At 38.7% G+C, this 22,920-nt stretch overlaps 1 protein-coding gene across 5 annotated transcripts in view; it reads right to left on the minus strand.

The window, feature by feature from the left end:
* Positions 1 to 6,098: 6,098 nt before the first annotated feature.
* Positions 6,099 to 22,920, minus strand: part of IARS1 (isoleucyl-tRNA synthetase 1) — a 114,683-nt gene continuing 97,861 nt past the window's right edge. For all 5 annotated transcript variants that reach the window (XM_052776156.1, XM_052776160.1, XM_052776159.1 and 2 more), the window contains 5 exons: positions 20,093 to 20,204; positions 18,909 to 19,034; positions 12,383 to 12,526; positions 11,247 to 11,399; positions 6,099 to 6,719 (listed from right to left, as the gene is read on the minus strand). In XM_052776156.1, coding sequence (XP_052632116.1) covers positions 6,637 to 6,719; positions 11,247 to 11,399; positions 12,383 to 12,526; positions 18,909 to 19,034; positions 20,093 to 20,204 — 618 coding nt within the window. In that variant the 3' untranslated portion in view covers positions 6,099 to 6,636. The remainder of the gene's footprint in view (positions 6,720 to 11,246; positions 11,400 to 12,382; positions 12,527 to 18,908; positions 19,035 to 20,092; positions 20,205 to 22,920) is intronic.

Genomic DNA, 22,920 nt, shown 5'->3' on the forward strand with positions numbered 1-22,920 from the left:
TTCCAGTCTTTCCCCACAGGTCAGGTTTCCCAGATCTTATTCCTGCTTCCCCTCATTGGCTTCCCTCCAAGTGGTCAACATCCTCCTCATAGCGTGGTTCCCGAAATTGGACACAGTGCTGCAGTAGGAGCCTTATCAGTACTTGAGTGGAAACATTACTTCATCATCTTACAAATAGACTTGTTTATACAACCCAGTGCTCGCTTTTTTTGGTATTTGTGTTGTTTGGCAAGAGTATGAAATTATTAGTTCTTGTTTAATTACTAATCCATTGCAACTCCCTCTACTGGAAAGCTCTTGGTTTCCAAGAGCATAAGCCTATTTTTTGGCTTGTTCAGCTGACCCAGTAGGTAACTTTTCTTTTTCATCTTACAAACATTCACTTACCTTCAGGAATATTCAGGATCCTTCATCCTTGTTTAGATTATATCATGTCCATAAGTAAGATCTGCAGTATAAGATCTCCTAAATTAAATTTGCCATGCTGCTTCTATCTTCCCCTCCTCCTTCTTGCAATGCCTGGCCTATGATATCCATAAACAACTTAAGTCCCAAAGATTCCATAATTTTGGGGTTTGCCAGCACTATTAATCACAGAACACATGCCCTATCTCTAAATTTTTATAGTCTTCACCTTTGCAAAATTGCCGACTTGAAAAGTAAATTTGTCCTTCAGGTATACTACAAGTGGTATTCCATGGAAGTACCTTATGTGCAGCTGTCCAGCTGTCATACTTGATCAAATACAGCAAACATTAAGTGCCAGGGTGCATTTTGCTTATTTGGGACTATTTGAACTATTTTGAACACTAAAGAGAACTGGAACAAATTGCAAAATTAGGATAATGTATACAGAACTCCCTTATCTCTGGCCCAAGAAAGTCTCTTAAAAAAATTTAAATATCTTTAGGGGCAATTTTATTCTAATTTCATCTACAAGGAACTTTAGAAGTCTTCTGAGGAGCTTTGTGACCCCTAATTAGAACTTTGTACAGACAGATGACTGGAAATTAACTGAGATACCCAGACATACTGAAATAGGATCCCCCCCAATTACATAAAAGCTATAATTATATTTGTTACATAAACATTTTAACTGGGGAAAATATTAGATAATTGAAGACACAGCCTCCCCCCAACCCCAGTTAACCACCACTCACAGCATAGCAAGAGTAAAATTAACTCAGCAAATAGCGTTCATACTGTAAAGCTGCTTCTGTGCATGGATGACACTGTGCTGCTCACTATTTCATTCCATCTTTGAAAGAAAAATGTTAAAGGAAACTATTTGAGACTATTTTGTAGTTCACCTTTTGTTATGCAGTTGCATACACTATGTTTTCAATCTGTTTAATCAGTGTCAAGAGTTTATCCCAGAAGAAATCAGATAAAGAGAAAAAAATGACTTGACATACTGAATAATTGCTTTGTGCTTAACCAGTAATATACCTAGACTCTACCTTTGCTGACAGAAAAATGGAGAGATTGAGTTGCAAGAGGGCCATACAGCTGATCAACTGCTATTCAACTTACAACAGGATGAGAAGAAACCGATTTATTTTTCTCTCCTTAAAACCTCTCTGGAAGGAAGTTACTTGCAGAAGGATACCAATAGTCCCTACTTTTTTACTGCATGAAAGCAAAACAGAAATGCAAGTTTTTGACTGTTGTACATTCAACTGAAAAAGAAAATACAATTCCTATGGTATATAGCTAGCCTGACCCACCATTACATTGATTTATTCTGAGGAAAGATTGAAACTGGACTGACAGGGAGCAAACAGCCCAGTTGCTGTACTGTCCACACAGCTTTGCTGGTGTATCTTGGCTAAGCCTGACGAGGATGTCATCCTGTCACCAGTCTTGGTCAATGCCAGGCCCTTTTGCTAAATACGCTGTCAAGGGTGCCAATTCAGATCAGCTACTGAATTCCTCTCTGGTAGAAACGGGACAGATAGCAAATCACTTTGAGCCCGAACCAGCCTCCATAGATTCAAGGGGCTGTTGTTTGAGACAAGGAGGGGAAATAGGACGGGGGGGTGGGAAGATGTCTCCATTTTTGTTTTTTTAAGCCACAGCACCATGATTTCTGGATACAGCTCTAACAACAGATCTATTTTGTACCAGTGCCTACAGCTCCCTGACAGCAAAAAGCTGGTTCAGCAGAGTCCAGCTCTTGCAGATCGCTGGATGCTGCACACATCTCAATGAGTTTGAGTGCTGTATTGCTATCAGGTGAAAGGCAACAGCAGAAGGTCAGCAGACTGCATCAGAATTCAAGGATACGAACTCCTACAGAGTACAATAAATGGTGGAACACAGTTCTGTGATTGCCTAGGTAGTGTTTTTCTCTATGCAGAGAGAGGCAATAGTGGTCTGGGACCTAATTTGTGTAACAAGCTATTTAAGAGGGAAGCTAATTGAAGTATATAAATCCTGAAGAGTATCACATCAAGCCAAGATACTATTATTACCCCAACCTAGATGAGGTTATAGATGTGCATTAAAAAAACTCAATAAAAAAATTAGTAGGAAACATTCCCCACTTCAAGATCCCATAAGACAAATTCTCTCAAGCAATGATTAGATATCTTCCAGAATAATGAAAAAAGAACACTAAAAATGGATGTGGAGAAGGAAGGCAGAAAAAGCACAAGTTCACCCAAATGGGTCACAACTTGTTCCTAACATTCACTGTCAGTATGTTTTGGAGATAAGAGATCATAGCCAACTAATAAAGTGGCAGCCGAAAGTAAAATTAAACTATAATTCTGCAACAAATTTATTTTTTTAATTATATACTCTGTATGTAAAAGGTTGATGTAAAGTTAACTGACCCAGCAGCATTTTCAGCAGCGTCCTCTGATAAACTCTGGTCTCATTCTTCCATTACCTGTTCTAAGCATATTGAATTTTCCCTTCTGCCAGCTTTTACTGATCCTACCAAAGACAGAAATAGCATTTATGGGCATTTCCATCCTTGTGATATGATCAGACTGGAGAGTGCAAGGGCACACTTTGATTTCTGTTTCAGTCATCACAACCCATGAGGAGTATGTGGATGTGGACAGAAAGCAACAGCTGAGAAACTACAAGCAACAAGGTAAAAAAAACCCAACCCAAATGAACCAACCAACCAAAAACAAAACAAAAAAAAAACCCCAGAGAAAGGAAAAGGAAGAAGGAAAAAGGAAGAATTAAAAGTCTGTGCAGTGAGGAAAGGAGACTGAGGTGAAACAGAGCAAGGGAAGCACCAACGGGCACCACACACGATTTCTGACCCTGGAAATTAAGTCCATAACCCTGGAAAGAAACAGGTAGTTTAACTTTGTGCCCATACAACACCCATTTCACTTTAAAGAATCGGTACCTCAGGAAAAAAGCACAATCAACTACGTGAAGAGACAACAGCTTTAACTCCATTGTTTACACTGCATGCCCTACAGAGTACAGCTACTTGAAAAGCTCGTCCTCTAATTTTTAAGCTCAAGTCTCATTTGGAAAAGAAAAACAGATCTTACTGAAGGATTTCTTGGGTCAACTTCTCTAAAGACAGATTTAGGGCTAGCTGAACATACTCCTTTCTTTGAAAGGTAATCCTTTGTGCTACACTGCCACTCGGAACGAGACTTTCAGCATTCCCTGTTCGCATACTGAGAGCGAGTAGAAGTACTTTCTCATGCTGTTCCAAGTGTGGTACCGTTTACTTCCAGCTCAAGCAATATGAATATATATCTGTATTTTACTCAAATGAAAGAACTGCAGCTAATTATCATTAAGACAAATCTAGGAGACATCCATACCTATGCAAATATCAAGCGCCAGGTAGGCAGCATCCCTCCATTAAGGCTGTGTCTGAATACAAGTGTTACATTACAGGTGCACTCTGTACCTACACTGTGGAGACACTGCAAAAGCAGTTCAACATTCCACTATCTTTTTGGCCATACTTCGTCTCAATTTTTGTGGTAAGACTAGAAACCCACAGGAAAGCATTCTTTCAGCCTCCTGTTTGCACATGAAGTTGTGGTGAAACAGGATTAAAAACCAAACAAACAAACACACGCCTCACATCTAGTTTGTAGTCTATCATCATCTCCTTTTCTTGAAATAATGGCTTGTCTCCCTTTGGTTTTTAGGTTGCTCTTCAGAGTACAGTATAAACTCTATTATTCCATAAACACTCTCTGAGAAGCAGGTAATGGGTAGTTATGCCAATACAGCAACCTTCATGCAGCCTCATGCACAAACTAACCAGACTCATTTCAGGTCTACAAAAATAAACTGCTGTCTTCGCTAACTTTGTCTTAAAGCCTACTGCCTTTGCATAGGTCTTGAAGAACTAAGGGACACACAGAATTATTAGGAATATTTTTCCTTCACCCCTTTCCTGTAATTTAAATCCTTTATCTCTGACTGTAAGTTTTATCAGCATGCCTGCATCTATTTTAACACTGCGTGACAGGCAGTGCTATTCTGTAGAACATCTTCACAGAGAAAGCTCATGTATAAAGTCAAGGGAAAGGCCAGTTTTCATTCTCAGTATAAAGCAGTCATTTACTTAAAGAAAATCCAGTAAACCCAATTCAATTATACCTCATATGAGGTATGAGATTATTGGACTAAGGTCACAAGAAGTATTTCTTCTCTTAAGGGCAGATTATTTTTTACATTAAGGAGCTATAAATATATTTGAGAAAGAAAAAAAAAATCTGTTGAAGATTATCTTTTTCTGTTTGTAACTCAGAGTGAATTCATAAGTCTTGGCTGGGCTTTTAATTCACTGGAAAACATATATATATATGTGTGTGTGTGTGTATATATATATACATAAAATATATATATATATATATAAAAATAATATAATCTGGTCCTTACACGGAAGAACTTGGCCAGCCAACATCCTTAGAAATAAAAAAAATACACATACACAAAATGCTAAATCCCAAGTCAATCTTTAAAAAAGCAAGTAATGTTGTCCCCTTAGATTGTCTCATCAAGAATGAGGTTAGATTGCAGTCATTTGCCATCTTCATTTATCCTCCATAATAAAGCAAAGTTATTCAGCTTAGGAACAGCAGTCTTACCTTTGCAGAAGACATAACCTGGACATTTTTAATGTGACAGAAACCCCCCCCAAACAATACAAATTTGATTTCCATGTCACGACGTCAATAAAAAGATAAGCAAGCTGACTTACAGGGAATGGTAGAGAGTAATGTCCAATATTCATTAAACTGAACAAGCCAGTGTTTCAGCAGGTTCAGACACTGACATTTTTAATACTGATAAAAATAATTTTATGTAAGCTGAATGCCAGAGACTTGATTTACTTCAAACGAGTATTTACAATTTTGGTATGGTCCACTAGAGCACAGTAGTTACACAGAAACACAGTTATAGTTATTCCCACTAACACAGTGTTATCACAAAAAAGCTTTGGTTTATATTCATAGTGTAAAGATGAAAAACAGAGCAATGGAAAAACATGCTAAGCAAGACTTTGTTATTCTTACAAAATATTACTCTCCATTAATACTCTTGTTCGCAATGTATGTAATCTTGTTCTCAGGAAGCTAATAATAAAGGCACAGCAGTGAAGGCAGCTGCATGCACGTATACCTTCTGAAGTTCAGTATGCTGTACAATAGCAAGTTTCAACGCTGATTAACAACACTATTGAAATGCAGTGAAACTTAAGTGTGCTTAAGTTTCTAGTTTAAGATAACTAGTCAAAAAACATCCTCAAACTGAAAAAAGGTTGCCTGTTATTTCACTTGCCTACAGACACAAAAGTTACCATTAAAACATTTGGCAAGTTATATCGATTATTATGAAAACTAAAAACCCAACACTAATTTCAATCTAAAACTGTTTTTAAATCTGAAATCAAAGCCAACAACCCTCCCCAAAAACCCTAACCAAACAAAATCCCCAAAACCTGTCAGTATCACAACCCAAACAGTCACTGGCATTCAGCGTGGACGTTTTCAGATTTTAAGTTTCTCTAGGTTTTCCTGATCTATACAGTGTGCTAAGCGTTATCTTCTTTAGAAAATGTAAGGAAGCAAAGTACTCTGAACTCAGGGAAACAAGAGTTTGGAGATGAAGCAAATTTATTGTTCCAAGTGTTGAAATTAGGGAGTATTTTAAATCAACAGCCACACACTTCGTGAAAATCCAGCTAGTATGAATGAACAAATCCAGGTAACCCTTAAATAAGTTTCAAAGCTATTGTAACATGGTATATATATCATAGAGCCTTGTAGGTAACCCATGGTTTAGAAAATCAAAGATGCCCTCTGCATAAAGGGCAGGCAGAGAACAGCATCACTGAGGTACTAGTCCCATTTCTTTCAGGCAAATTACTGCATAGATATCTAAGGTTAAGGAGTTCTGAAATTTTTCTGAACAGCTTTTACAGTATCGTAAGATAACATAATGAAAATACACTGTATTCGAAACCAAAGAGCAGCATATTAGACATGCACTGGTAGAAAACATCCTGTGTGCAATTTGAGATGTTAAGAGTACCATACACAACTTGGATGTTAATCTAAAAGCATACTAATTTAATTTGACGTCATTTTTTGTGGAAAAAAAGTCTACATGGTTTTATTCATAAAAATGGAATTCTCAACATTCAGCTGTGGTGGGTATAACACAAACATACACAGTCTTCATGTTCAAGTTCTTCATGGAGATGTCCTTTGTGATCTCTGAACCAAGAAAACAAGAGAGAAACAGAACACAGTTAGTGCTCTTGCTTACAGGTAAACCTTTTTTTTTTTTTTTTCATTTATTCAGACAGTTCTGCTGGTTCAATCAAAATGGGACTAGGACAGAAACTGCTCAGCTCAAAACTCCCTCCTGTTTAAGCATGGTGCATTAAAGGAAGGGTCACCACTCCTCAGGATTGCCACTGCAAGAGTTGAAGGTACTGTTCTAGGCTACAAAGTAGATTTTTTTGGAAGCCTATGTCAGCCCACAGCTCCCAGCTTCACATCCATACAGAATTATCTCTGGTTCAGAAAACTATTTCATAACGCAATGATATGAAGTCAATATTAACAATACGCCACAATGCACTGAAAATCAGAATCCCTTATAAACATTATGTAAGAATGGCCATACAGAGATCCATCTCCTCTAGTATCCCATCTCTGACAGAATATAAAACAATGTACATGTGAAAGAGTGCAAGACTAAGAACATGCAAACATTAACTTGAGTTTTATATGTAAAGCAAGGATTGTAGTAGTATCTGCTGAAAAAACTAATGTTGCAATCTTGTCAAGCATGCATGAAGAATTTCATACCACACCAGATAAATTCCTTAAGTCTTTTCATAGCTATACGCACATTGTTTGGAACAGTAATAGGATAAAGTCTCCCCAGAAATGTCTTCTAAGGATACAGCATACTTCCAACAGGCTGATTCAGGCTTTATAATTATTTATGAAACACAAACACAGAATAATTGTACTTTGTGGCTGCAAAGTTGGTAGGAACTGGAAATCTCTTTCACTATTCTTGCCACCTTACAGAGCATTTTTCCCAAGAAGTTAGGTGCTTCCTAGCTCAATGCTTCCCAGCAGCCGTCAGCTGTAGCAAACTACCCCATTAACAGAGCAGATTGTTTTGAATACTGGGAGGTAGAGCTTTGGAACAAAAGTAATCTGAATAACAAAGATACCAGTGGTCTCTTTACTAAGAAACTTCAAAGTGGTAAGAAACTTCAAAGTGGTAACCACAAATACATCCACTGAAACCAAAGCAAAAGAATATTGGGGGTTACAGTGTTTACTCTGCACACTAGAATCCCTATACACAACCCAAGCAAATAAAAGATAATTTTAAATTTTGGCACTAGTGTTACCACAAATGACAGATTAATAACATTTAGAATGCCTGGGTGTTTTTTTCAGTAGAAACCATTTTGTAGTGTACTGCAGCGTATCACAGAACTGACGTCTGATATTCACACTGCTCTAACTTGGGCTCACCTCCAGCTGAGAGAGACCGAGGCAGCATGTGTGTGGTGGGGGGAGGCAAGTCTGTGAAGTGCATCCATGGAGATAATGTAAAAGCCGCTTAGTTTTCCGTAACATGATGTCCAAGTGAAAACTGATTCTAGAAATGGCAGCAAGGAGTTTTGTTTCCATGTAACAGTATGCACGCTCCTTCTAACATGAAGGCCCCTATCTTTCTTTGAAAAATATTTCATTTTTAGACTGAGCAGATATAGTCTGCATTGAAGTTTAAAAGCCATCTATTAATTAAAGAATTAAAAAGCCCTTACGGATCATGATGGTACTGTTTTTAAGGAGTTCTCTTCCAGTGTAGTGCTTCTGCTTTAAGCAGCTGAATACCCATCTACAGAGCTAAAAGTGTGGAGGAATAATCCAATTCAGCAATTAGGGCTTTATTCCCTCATTAACCTTCCTTCCCTCCCCATGAAAATGTTACATCAGTATGTAAAAAAGTTATTTTGGTCTGCAGAAGCAGCCAAACAAACTACGAACTTGGTCTCAAAGTCTTTTTTTTTAATTATTTATTTTTAAAATCCTGAAAAATGAGGAACTACACGAAGGTACTATTTTCAACAGTGTTTAACACAATAATTACTTTTAGAAATTGGAAACTTGATTTATCAACAAAATGTAAGGACATCCTCCTTTCTGTGCCAGTTCCTCCAAAGGCAGGCTTTGAAGTTATCACATTAACAAGTATTGCCTTCATCCCGAATGTGTCTTTGAATCGGCTACCTGTAACTCGTGTTTAAATCTCATGAATAAGCAACACTCACCACTTTGACATCTATTTATAGAATGTTTTTCCAGTACTACAAAGGGGGGGTGAAAACCACATTTTTTAATGAAAAGTTGGCAAGCTTTTGTGCAATAGACAGCAGATGCCCAACTGCCTGTACCTGACAACATTTATAAAAATAATGTTTGCAAAACAGATAACTCATTTCCCACTAAGTGATTTTTTTTTTCTTTTTATAAAACAGGCATCAACCTTCCAATTCATGGGTTACTTTCATCAAATGGTTCAAATGGTTAACAGCAAATAATTTTTTATTTTTAGAATAAACTATGAAAAAGCTACTGAAGAGACTGAACTTTTTTTTGTTTTGAAGGTAGGACCTTGAAATATATAGATAAAAAGATGAACAGAGGATTACAAAGTTGCAACAACACACATTAACATTAATTGACCTAATATTTTTCCACAGGCATCAAACTATTTGTTTTATATGCAGCACTTATTTATCACACAGAGAGATCTGAAGATAAAGTACAACCTTTTAAGTGTTTGTACAATTCAAAAACTGTTATAAAGAGAGCTGCATAGTGAGAATTAAACCTGAGATAGCAGACGCATAGCTATATAGCATAAGCATGTGTTTGCTACACAAATAAACCTCCAGGACCAAGTTCTCTACATTCTGACTCTAAGAAAGACCAAATCAGTTATTTTAGCCTTTGAAGAGTTATGAAATCTTATCTTTCACATCATCGTGATTTGTCACTTTATACACTTCATTTGAAGTTTAAACAGTTCTGGAGAATTCATACCACAAATATGTTACAGTGATTCAACTGATTTCATATAGGTAAAGGCATTATAAAAATCCTTACTTAAACTGAGACTTAAGGGCTATATATTTTCCTGTTTTGTCAGTTACTTCCCTCCTTCAAAGCTCAAAAGTTTTCTACAATAGTTATTTTAGTATCTTAACTAAACCATATGCTGCTGTGAACCCCTTTTGCCCTGTAAGAATGATAGAAACAAAAAAAGAAATATGTATAACATCAATTGCTCCAGAATGGCTAAATTCCTAGTCAGCAAGGTTTCGCACATGAATACATTTTTTGTTTATGCAAATGAAGTGTGGTTGATATACTTGGTTCTTACACCTTGTGCTGTTTCTAAACGCTACAGTCTCCGGTTCTCTCTGTTTGTTAACACCATTCAGCACGTTATTTTTAGCATTAGCTCAAACTATCACTAGAAAGTCTCATCAACGTTTGAGATCCATTTTACTTAGAAAAATGGCTTTCGAATAAACAGAGTTCAGGTCACATGAAATAAAAAAAACAACAAAAAATCCACAACAAAATCCCCACACCTTCCTTGCCCTGATTCTAATCTATCCTACCCGAATCCCTTCAGCCCAGGGGGGCGGCTAAGTGACCCCAGTTTTAGCCAGCTACACTAGAAAGCTACACTCTTCCTTCCCTCATCAGCTGACAGGCACCTCCTAAGGAAATTCACCCCATCCTAGGATTAGATAACTAGTTTAAACAAGATGTCTAACTTCTGGACAGGTAACCTAACATGTGATAAGTCAAGGTAAAGTATCATGTACCCCTCCCAAAGAGCTTGTAAATCATGCCACTATGATAAACTGGAGAGAGAATCCTTTGTATCGTTTCATTTGAAGAGCTGAATTTTCCTGAATACACAGAAATACCTGTTGGTTTTTTTACCGTGTAGTTTCTAGTCCATTCTTCCTCTCAAATGAAGTCCCAAATCTTTCTCAGGTCTGACTTCTTAGCACTACAGGAGGCTACGTCTTTAGTCTTATCTTTGTCATGAATCAGAGATTTTTGTTTCTAAGCCTCACCATCTGTCTGTGGTTTTGGAAGATTCTTTTAACATTTCAGATATGTGACTATGTGATAAAGCTTCCTACTTCCCAGGTATTCTGAATGAATTGCAGCTGCCGTACCCTACCAAGTCTGACCTACTCATACAACTCTAAAATAGATTCAATACTCTTTTCCACCCACTCCCATTCTCCAAAAGGAAGGAAGGAAAAAAAAAATATCATCTGCAACAACATGAATGTTACAGGAACAATTTGAACAGGTTCTTAAATACTCACACTTCAGACTCACTCACTTCTAAGGAAGAGATTCACTCTGCTTAGTCACAGCAATATGTAACTACCATTTACATTGCTGACTGACCTTTCTAATTCAAAAGGAAGAAACTTTTACAGAATTTGTCTTGGCGATTTCATGAAAGGAATGCATTAGAGCTTTGAATTTCTAAATGTATACGTGTGCTTAAAGGATTTTACTGAGTAAATATTGAATTACTGGGCAAAATTAGAAAACAATGTGTAAATAGTGTGCATTTAGTAATTAAACTAGAGCTCAGGTCACATTAGGTGCTCCTCAACAGAAACTTCCAAGTATCCTTGGACAAGCAAACCAAAAGTTTGTGCTTACCCTGAGTTTGCGCTTCATCCAGGAACAATTTTAGCCTCCGGCTTCTGAGCCCAAAAACTTTTGCCGTTTCATGTAGAAGACCTTGGTATGTTAATCCATTCTGACCAACAGGGTTTTCCATTAGAAGAGTTCCCACTGTTCCTTTCTGACATTCTGAACAAGATAAACAGTTGAATCACTATTGGTGAGGAATGATATTATTTCATTTATCTTGGTAAATTGAAATTTAGGATTTCTTCTTCCATTTCATCTCTATTTCTCCATAGTGCTGAGTAATTACCAATACTGACCTACTTAGAGATATTCAGTAAATAAGTTCATGAATTATAGAATCAGAAGTATAAGTGATTATTAACAGCCTGACAAACAAAAGAAAACTTTGCAGAATTCTTTACATGGGTCAGCAGGATAACCTAGAGACTGGGAAACATTAAATATTTCAACAGGACACACAAACCACTAAGAACTACAGAAGCTCACAAAGCACCTTCTGTTCATCAAATCCCCAGTTAAAAACACATTTTTGGTCCAAGTAGGTTCCCAGTAGTGTCAATAAGATTCCACATGGACAGTCCAGAAAGGACTCATACCAGGGCAGAGATTAAGAGCAAGTTACTAACAACACAGCTGTTCCAACGTGACGTTTCAGAGTAGAAATTAGAAGATTAGCAGCTGTGAAACAGAATTACATACACACATCTGTACTCCAGATCAGATTAATAATACAATTCATGTGGCTTCTAAATAGCTCTAAGAAATGTTTCACAGGCTGTTTACAATGTCTTGGTAAAGAGCTGGCTCCTCCTTCCTTTTCGGTCAGTTTTAGACTCAGCCTTTTAAAATAAGCTGCGCAGGTGAGCTGATGGTTAGAAATAGGAAAACAATGCTGAAGGGCTCCATTTAAATGCTGTCCCTTATCTCAAACTGGCTCTCCTTTTTCTTTTATGAAAAGACAGAGAAAAGCTAAATATAAACATTGTGTTTATTAGAAAGCAAATACTAGGAAAAAAATAAACAACATCACCATCTGCCAGTGAAAACATGCGTATTTATCTTTATCAGTAAGCAATGGTGTCCAAAACTCGTATCTCAAAAAGCTTGGCCTGTAAATGAGGAGAGATCAGTATCCTACATACCTTGTGGTTTTGCATTCATTAACTGCAAGTTGATATACTGGCAGAGCAGAGCATCAGGAGAGTTGATCAGAGCAGGCGCTGACCCTGTTGTGACATGTAGAGTCTTTCCACTGAGACTCAGTAAGTCAGTTTTGTTTATCAGTTCTGAAAAAGAAAATGAGACCAGTCAGGCCATTACAGGGAAGCTGAGGTCCAGTTCTCGCTCGTTTAGCTGACAATGAGTCTAACTACTGATTCCACTGTGGAAGCGTTTCCCTCTCTGCAATCCTTCCTCGAGAAAGAGCATTTCTCCATTTTGAAAAAAGGAGTTTGTGCAGAAATATTTTGTTGTCTTAACAACACAGAATACTTCATCTGCTGTGGAAATTAGCTCCTATGTAACATTTCTTATGCACATAAATATACAACATGATTACTTATGCAATAAAAATAGTTCAATAGCTTCAAACAAGCAAGAAATTATTCACTTAAGCCAACCATTTCTATCTCATTAAATTAAGACCTATGATCTTTGCCTATACCCTGACTTTCCTAGCTGAAACGGCACTGGATATGTGTCAGTATGCAACATCAGGACATTTCCCTCATTCAACTCCAGAGGACAATAAATGCAAAATCAGTGGCTGGTTAGCTCATGAATAATGCCCTCTGCATTAATATTTGTGTTTAACGTCAACAATAGCTGATGATTCAGCAGATGACTCCAGCCATGCATATTCAGAAAATGGTGGACAATCAGACCCAAAATAGGACCCATGTCTCAAAGGGGTTTAGAAGTAATACCAGCACCCTGAAAGCACTCAGATGAGACGCTAATGAGGTTTCTGTAATACAAATGAAATACGTAGGGCTGCATTCTGCACTACCTACATGAGCCTGTCTGTCAGAGGTTAAAAAAAAAAAGCTGCTGATAGCCACAACATTAAAGATACAGAGAAATAACATCACTTTCTGTTACAAAGCTTTTGCAGCTACAAAAGAACTCCAAAGGCCAAACTAGTAAGAATTAAGACATTTAATTTCTTGTAAGAAGTGTGTGTTGCCTACAGAACAGGCACATCTGTCATCTCTTTCCAACAGGTTTTCATTGCGTATCAGCCCTAGTCGCATGTCATGGAGCCTGAGCTTTATAAAGCTTATTCTCCATCAGTTCATCTGAATGAATTTCAAAAGCAGCAGAAGTGGCACTCCTTTTTCCAGGGATGTTTATCAACTCAAAAATGAAAAAACCCCCAAACCAACTAACAAACAAAAAAAAAAACACCCCCAAAAATGCCCAAAACCCAAAACAAACCTCCAAAAGGTGAAAAGTAACCACAGACTGGAAGGTCTCAAAATTTTGCCAACTGCCACAGAACATCAAAGCGCGAGGCACTGTGGAAGGCTTATGAGACTGCCCTAAGGAAGGATGAAGACCCCAGACTGCATCTAAGATTCTAAAATGCTTTAAAAAAAATCAATTTCTAGCTATCTATCTATGTATCTATCTTTAAAGAAAAAGGCAAAACTTCATTGCTGCTTATAAAATTCAGTTTTCAAGAATGAAGAACCCGCTAGCTACGCAAACACTTTTTTGGTACGTTTGAGGTGCAAGGCACACGATGCTTAAGCACAAGAGGGGTCTTTGGTTTGGTTTTACTTCAAGGAAAGCAAGAAAATAACTAAATTAACAAGTGGAGAGGAATTAACAAGAGTGCATCATAGGGAAAGGGAGCTAGCAGCAGGTTTTTCCTCACGTAACCTTAAAGCAGCACTGCCTGCCATTTACATACAGTTCCTGGGTAGGAGACAGCACTAGTGAGCAGGGTGCTTTATAGAGCAAGAAACACACGGCTCAAGTAACTTCGAGTTTGACATTACCCAGTTGCCGGAATCTGTGCAGATCTATGCAGGGCAACAGAGCATGAGCTACAGGAATGGTGATTTGCATATTTAACAAATCTAGCATTTTGCATTACAGGACCGCTGACATTTTCACAAGGAAGAGCTCATGTACAGTGCTGTCAATGGAGTCAGTTCATATAACCCTCTAATAAGAGCAAGAAAAAGTGGATCATTTTTTCATATATAACAATAGACTCAAAAACAAGCAGATATTACAAGTGCTCATCAATATTAAAATCACTTTTAAAGTCAGTTCTCCCCGCAGCTGAGATTGAAGTGGTAATGCTCTCCTAAGGTGCCTTACAGCCTCATGGCCTTTTAAAAATTAAAGATTAAAAAAAAAAACTTTTTGTACTCTTGTTCAGAAAACAGTGCTAAGAATAGAATTAAAAAAATAAATTAACCGTCTGAAAATCATAAAGATGAAATAAGACATGGACTAAGAAGTTTGTAGGAGGATTTTTGCCTCACCACTACCACCCCCCCACTTTTTAAGCCCTACATCCCTACATGATTTACAGCTTCATTTATTCCCATAAACAAATTTAATTTTTTTTTAATAGGTCTTTTTCAATATGGGCTGCTTCCACGAAAGCCGAGTGCAAGTCAAAAAACATTCCCAGTAAGAAGTTCAGAAAGTTTTCAGCTTTTCAGCAGTCTAGAGCAAAAAAAGTCACAGGCAACTGTTTTGACCATCTGACTTGAGCCCAGCCTCTTTCCTTTAAATGATTATTTTTTTTTAATGTAAAAAGAGACAAATTCTATTCTCAGTTTCTGAAGGTCAGTACAAATCCCAGAGCCTTGCTCAGTATTTGTGCAGTTACTCAAAATACTTCAATACACTGTTGGGGAGGAAATGTTTATCCCATTATTTCAATGTTGCACTGAAAAACAGGGACATGACATATTGTAGCCTGCCTTAATACAAGTACTGCCTGATTTTGTGCCATTGTGCAACCCTAAGTATATCTTCATTACAATTAGAAAGCAAGATAATAAATTACTGCGAGTAAAGGGGACAGCCCTATAAACCACAGGAAGGAAAATAAGGAGCCAGAAATATGGTTTTACTGGGTCATAATTTTATTAACACCCATGGGAACAATTCAGCAACAATTTGTCCGGAGTGCACGACCTTTCTTTGCAATTCCTCTCAGAGGGGCTGATACCAATCCCTTCCCTTACCTAAAGAAACCCTGGAATCACCATTCGGCCTCACCTAACATTACCCATGCAAAGGTTGGGCAGATAAAGCAAAGGGATTGTACCCAAACCAAACATCAAGAATTTCAGTTCTATTCTCTAACATCTTTAAGAGCTGTTTTCTTTGTACATGCTTTCAACCCCGACTCCTCAGGGAGCCATATCTGCTGCTGACCAATACTTATTTGAGATCTCTGTCAAACAGTAACAGAAGTGCATTTGTTAATCTAGTCTTTCCAAGGGAATTTCCATGTTGTTAATCAGTGGGCAGGAAAAAAACCTGGTCCGCCCAGACCACTTAACAAAGAGTGAAAGTTTAAAATCAGCACGCCAAGATGGGAAGTCCCAAAATGATACCTACAGAGCAAAAGCAACGCGGAAAGGAAAGAAATAAAGTCTTTGTTACTACAGCAGAAAAGAACCTTTGAGGAAGAGGCAAGGTTTAGATTTTCTTTACCAATTCCTTTAGGAATTCAGCATTAATAGATTTATGCTGCATCCTTTTGTCCTGTTAGTGGCAGAAAACAAACCAAAGAAGGAGTAAGACTGCTTATAATCTTAATGAGATGAGTTTCCCGACTCTTCCTAGCCTTTTGCGGGTCATGTCTTTATATCTGTGATGGTAATGAATTGTACTAGTACATACCCACCTCTGTAGGCACATACCGCACTGCTATGAAGTATATCACTACTATTTGGAAAAGGATTTAAAAAAAAACTATTTCCTCCTTTAAAACATAACTGAAACCTGAGGAAGATACTGAGGGATCCAAAATTTCCTATAAATCACCTATAACTGAAAGGAAAGAATAATCATTTTGTATGATAGAACTATTCAGTTCAGCTGAACACAACTCGGAAAGAGGTTTTATCACAGTGACATAATGGATTACATCAGATATGAAAACCCCCAAAACATTCTTCTAGAAATACTTTCAGGAAAAGACAAGTAAGAAAACTAAAGACAGAGATGGTAACAGTGACATTACAGACACAAGTAAGACTATTCCCCTACTGATGTCATAGGTAGACATAAACCGGTGATCCTTCGCAGCCCTGTGGGCACCCCAAAACAGCCTTTCACAACAGCCAATTAAACTATCTCCCCCTTAGATGTTGCTTCAGTAATATTTCTACGAAACACACTAGCAAAAGTTTCTGTAGCTGTCCAATTACCATTTTTGCAGTATTTTATAATTTCTTTGTGTAGTGGTACATTTCTTTCCTCCTCTCCAGGCTGATTTAAGAACTTGGGAAGGCTCGCTAAGCCTTAGCATAAGTGTAACGAGTCAGGCAGTTAAACGACCCTTGACTGTGCCGTGAAGTCTTACGCAGCTAACTAAGACAGGGAGATATGCTGTGCGTCTCAAGGACTCCTGCTGCCCGGCGAAGGTGGGGGGACAGGAGTAGAGATAGCCAGTTCTCATAACAACTGGCACCCAGTTCTTTCTCATAACAACCTTGAGACATTACAGTCCTCCCCTGACAATCTAGGAGCATCCCGTGTCTGTGTTTTGAGTTATTCTCAAACAGTCTCAGAATTTTCCAGCGCAGCTGGGATTCTAGCAATTCGTTGATGACAAAAGTCAATCATCTCCCGAACCTATAAAGAGCGGTGCTAAGGGAGGCCCTTTGAGCTCTCCTGGACCGCAGCGGGCTGCGACCAGCATGTCCCTCCGAGCAGGACGCCTCTCAGAGCTTGCAAACTTTCCTATTTGCAAAAATTGGAGGTTTGCCGCCGAAAGCCAACATGGCCTGCGCTGAGTCTCTCTGCTCCTTGAGGCTCGACCCTTCGCCCGTGGAGACGAATGCTGAAACATTTGACGTGAATATTTTCACTGACCTCAAGGGGTATTTCTAACAGGTATACCTCTTTTTCTCTCTCCTATGTCTTATATGTATTTCTCTTAGTATCTTTATGCACACACGTGTACTAACCTGAATAGTGTATAATAAGTAAGTTATAGCAAGTAGATTATAAGATATAATACTTTCAAATTCATACTTAAATTACTGTCATGATTTTTTATTCAACTGTGAATGAATTTTAGGCTGCTATTATACTCATAACCCCTTTAGATATAAACCATTGACCAAGTCTGGGACTAGGAGTCGATCCAGCCGCACCTAGACTCCGAAAGAAGTTTAGAAAGCAAGGGGGTCTTCTCTGAACCTCCTGACTCAACAGGAGGGTCTCCCTTACCCTTTCCCACACTCCCTTTTACCCTGTTATGTTTTTGGTCCCTATATACATAAGTTTAGTTTGATTCTGATTTAATTTTCCTGTGTGCATTTCATCCGTGTATTAAGTAATAGAGTGAACCTTGCCATCGAATTCTGTGAAGTCACACTTTTATACAAATTTCTATTACATCATTTTCCTATTGCTAATACAATTGGACGTGATTCTTTAAGCGATCCGAACCCCCCTCTCTCATTTTTTAAATCCCCCCATGACACTTTGTCACTCATTTTAGACTTAATATGAATGGTGTGGAAACAAAGTTTGAACTTCAAGATGTGCCTGTAAATAACACCAAGAACACACAAAGAGTTTACTATTACTGTTGAAACATCTCTAAAGTCATATCACGGCATGGCCACTGTTAAGTACTCTACTTCCTGTATTTCTTCACTAAAGCATTTGGTTATTAGTGTAATCTTGTTCTCAGTGTGCTGATTTTTAAGTTGTAACTTTTTCTGATGTATTAAAATATTATACGTAATGTAATAATAAAACAGCGTCTTCATCTCACGGGAGAGAATGCCAGTTTGCTGGTATGGTCTCACAGTCACTAATCGCAACATCTTTCATAACATTTTTCTTCTGTTTCAGCTATATTATCTTTGTAATGAGCCAAACTATGATATAGCCTGTAAGTCTTTGTATAATCTATAGAAGATACTTTACATTCTCGTGCCTTAACAGAGGCAAAGTTCAAGCTGCAAAAATGCTCGATAGATTTTTCTAAAAAGAAAAAAATGCAGAGATTCTCAAGTTTCTCTAGGGTGAAAAAGCAACATTTTTTTTCCTCTACAAATAACAGTTTGCATTCCATTTAAGTTCTCACCCTGCCTACTGAGGCATTAGGGGAAAAAAAGCATGCAGAAGCTGATGGCAGCTTGCCGTCAAATATATACCACAGCCTGGACCCCATGGAAACACATTCTGAAATAAGTCAGATTTTGTCCTGATGAGAACTGCAATGGAAATAACAGAAGAGATAAGCATCATTTAGCAGCAGCTTTTGGAAACATTTTGATATGACTATAAACACAGTCTCATAACCTAAGTACTATAAAATAGAATATTTCCTTATGCATTTTCTTGAAAATTTTGTATATATATAGAAAAATTATACAGCTAATAATTATACAGTAAGTAACTCCTAGCTGCTGCTAGAAAGAGTTTCAGTTTTCCTTGTCATACTCCATTTACCTGTTTTTCCATTAAAAATTGTCAGTTTTGAATTTTTAAGACCAAAAATGCAGGAGACAGCATCTACAAGTCCAGTGAAGCTTAAGGTATTATCTCCTTTCGGATTTTCCAGCAGCAACACACCATCTAAAACCGAAATTAAGAAATTAAAATGTAGTTTGGAAGCAACATCCAAGTTTCAATGATCTTCTAATGTCGTCTTCTAATTACTTCCAGTGAGTTTCTAAGCTAACTTAAAACTGGGAACACTGCATCTTCTAGAAATTTTTAGTAAGAAAGGGAAAGAAGAAAGAAAACAGGGAAATGGACTCAAATGTACTTCAGATTTAGAGTATGGAAGTTATATTTGTTTTTATTAACCAAGCAGCCAAATTTTTATGTCACTGAATTATAATCCAGTATTGTAGTGATTAAAAACTGACAGACTGCGTGCCCTCTGAGATGTTCACCAGCTTACATAGTTACATTCATTATTATTCAGTAAGCAACTTTGTAATCATGTTAAACAAGGCACACACCTACTTTGACACATAAACTGTAAACGCGTTGGAAAAAAAAGTTCCAGAGAGTGCATTTAGTTTTCTCTCCTTTTAATATATAACTCAACCTTGTAATACTTTTAACAATATCACTGCACTCATCTTTTCATTATCCAAGACACAGTCATTATATTCTCTGGTTTTAAGTATTCTTTTCAGCTCTATGCTTAATATCTAAGTTTGTCAAAAAGAGCATCTCCTCCACAGAAAGGCATCACCTACATTTACAGTAGTGTAATGTAGGTGTACAGTACAGATTTACTACAACGTAGGTGTACAGTACAGTAGGTGTACATGTACAGTACAGATTTACTACATCAAGAATTAAAAATTCTCAAGGTACACACTTGGAGAGTGGGTGAACATACACACACAAATACAGAGTGCATAGATATTCATGTGCAAACCCTTCTGCAGAATATAAATAATTCACATGTATTTACTTCAGGTCCACATCAGAAGACATCACAGACAACACGTGGTTTTGCTCTTAATAAACTTATTTTCAAGAATTATTTAAAGCTACTATTGGCAGGGAGTTTGCACCATCTTTCCAACAAATTTGTGGCTCCAACATTCATCACACTCTTTTCCAAACAATCTTTTAACACCACCACTGACAAATCAAACCTGGTACATTCCTACCTTGCTCTGTCCCATTAACACAAACTTTGAGGTTGACGTAGGCACAGGCTGGACCAACGCACTGACACAAACCACCTCGGACGAGTGTAATTTCTAGCTCTGATCCCTTCAGCTGAAGAAAGAGGATTATGATGATTATTTTAATATGGTTTTATTAAACAAACACAACAAAGTATTTTCCTTCAATAAATAACATTAAGATTGTGTCTTATTATCTTAAACATGACTTACAATTAAAAAAGCAACTCTTGCGAGATCTTCCTTCAGAGTGCTTCAAACATGAATTTGCCTTTAATATTGTATTGGCTTTGTGTGGCAAGGTTTTGGTAGCTGGGGGGTTACAGGGGTGGCTTCTGTGAGAAGCTGCTGGAAGCTTCCCCTGTGTCCGACAGAGCCCATACCAGCCAGCTCTAAGACGGACCCACCACCAGCCACGGCCGAGCCAATCAGCGATAGTGGTAGCGCCGCTGTGATAACATTTTTAAGAAGGGAAAAAAAAGTTGGGACAGATGGAAACGGCAGCCAGAGAGAGGAGTGAGAACATGTGAGAGAGACAACCCTGCAGAGCCCCAGGCTAGTGAAGAAGGAGGGGGAGGAGATGCTCCAGGCGCCGGAGCAGAGATTCCCCTGCAGCCCGTGGTGATGAAGACCATGGTGAGGCAGGCTGTCCCCCTGCAGCCCAGGGAGGTCCACGGTGGAGCAGATCTCCACCTGCAGCCCGGGGAGGACCCCATGCCGGAGCAGGTGGGTGCCCGAAGGAGGCTGTGACCCCGCGGGAAGCCCGCGCTGGAGCAGGCTCCTGGCAGGACCTGTGGATCTGTGGAGAGAGGAGCCCACGGAGCAGGTTTTCCGGCAGGACTTGTGACCCCGTGGGGGACCCACGCTGGAGCAGTGTGCTCCTGAAGGACTGCACGCTGTGGAAGGGACCCATGCTGGAGCAGTTCGTGAAGAACTGCAGCCCGTGGGAGGGACCCACATCGGAGAAGTTCATGGAGAACTGTCTCCCGTGGGAGGGACCCCACGCTGGAGCAGGGGAAGAGTGTGAGGAGTCCTGCCCCTGAGGAGGATGAAGCGGCAGAAAATAACATGTGATGAACTGACCGTAAACCCCATCCCCATCCCCCTGTGCCGCTGGGGGGGTTGGTAGAGAATCCGGGAGTGAAGTTGTGCCTGGGAAGAAGGGAGGGGTGGAGGGAAGGTGTTCTGAGATTTGGTTTTTTTTCTCATTACCCTACTCTGGTTGATTTGTAATAAATTGAGTTAATTTTCCCCAAGCTGAGTCTGTTTTCCCCTTGATGGTAATTGGTGAGTGATCTCTCCTGTCCTTATCTCGACCCAGGATCCCTTCGTTATATTTTCTCTCCCCTGTCCAGCTGAGGAAGGGGAGTGATAGAACAGCTTTGGTGGGCACCTGGCATCCAGCCAGGGTCAACCCACCACAAATATATGTTAAAGATATAGCAGTATTTAACACATAAGAAAAACAGAGTGTAATAAACAGCCTAATTTGCACAAGTGATGAGCAGTGATGACAGCCTCCCAAAATATAATCCAAAAGTGAATATACTTGAGAGGAACACTCTTCCAGAGGTAATTCAGGGTATCTGAAGGCGGGACCCTGCTCTCAGTCACTGTCTGGAGAAGCCTTCATCTGTCTCCAAGCGGCTACCGAGAACAACCAGGGGCAGCAGTTGCCTTGATATCAAGTCAGCCTTTGTGACTATCACCCCAGTACCTCTTAGTGAATCAATTAAAACTTGAAACACTCCATCCAGAAACAGAACATGTATCTTAATGCGCAGATGAGACACAGGATGAAGAGGCTTGAGAATCTGCAGCAATACTACAGAAACAGACTTATTTTGTAGAGGCCTGAAACCGCAGCTTTAAGACTACGGTTTTTCTAAGCACGGGTCTTTTCCTGAGCTAAGTACAGGCTAGAATTACTCCTGCACCTACACCAATTTTCATGAGAAGCACACCTTAAAAGATCTCTTAATTAAAATTTTTGATTAAACAAGCATCATCCAGAAATCACTTATACGAACAACTGGTACTATGTGGCCATTTTAGCCAATTTTTTTGTACATTTAGAGACAGTCTTTGGTAAGAGTCACAGTCCGAAGGGTGAACAGACAAACCTGGAAGTGCCACTCTTTACTGAGCTCCTATTACAAAGTAGGGAGAGACACCTGGAGCAGCTAATCTCATTTTGTGTTTATCCATTCTACCAGCAATTAAAAATACATTCTTCAAGTAGCTGCTTTTCCATCCCAGTATTTTCTGAGCAACCGCTGATTTTTTTTGTTGACTCTCAGAGCAAGTCTTTGGGAGAGGAGTTCATAATTAAGGCCTTGTATCAAAAATTGGTCCAGGATAATTTCACAGAAATAATGATCCCAAAGATAATCAAAATACTTGTAGAAAAGACAGACTGCATTGCGTTTTGGCCCCAGTCTTCACATATATCCAACATCACGCAGACTTCTGTTACTCCTTTTAATAACTTCCAGAACTTTGGTGCAATGATCCTGTTGCAGTTGACAACTTATGCACTCAGGTGTGGAATTACACACTTTGTTCTTTTAACTTGCATCTGCTTTTATATCTGAAAGTGTGTAATGGTCACTAAAGCATTTTCCATGTCAATGCTGCTTATCAGCCCCCACCAACAGAAGACAGCTGATGCACAATTCAATCTGAATTCACATCTTCATAGTCTTTATGCCTGAAAGTGCTAGTACAAAATGCAATGCAGTTATGACTAATAAAGACTACTAACCATAGCCATGTCTGATGCACCAAACTACAAATTCATTGCACACAGC

This window comes from Harpia harpyja, chromosome Z, assembly GCF_026419915.1.
Source record: "Harpia harpyja isolate bHarHar1 chromosome Z, bHarHar1 primary haplotype, whole genome shotgun sequence".
Lineage (NCBI taxonomy): Eukaryota > Metazoa > Chordata > Aves > Accipitriformes > Accipitridae > Harpia > Harpia harpyja.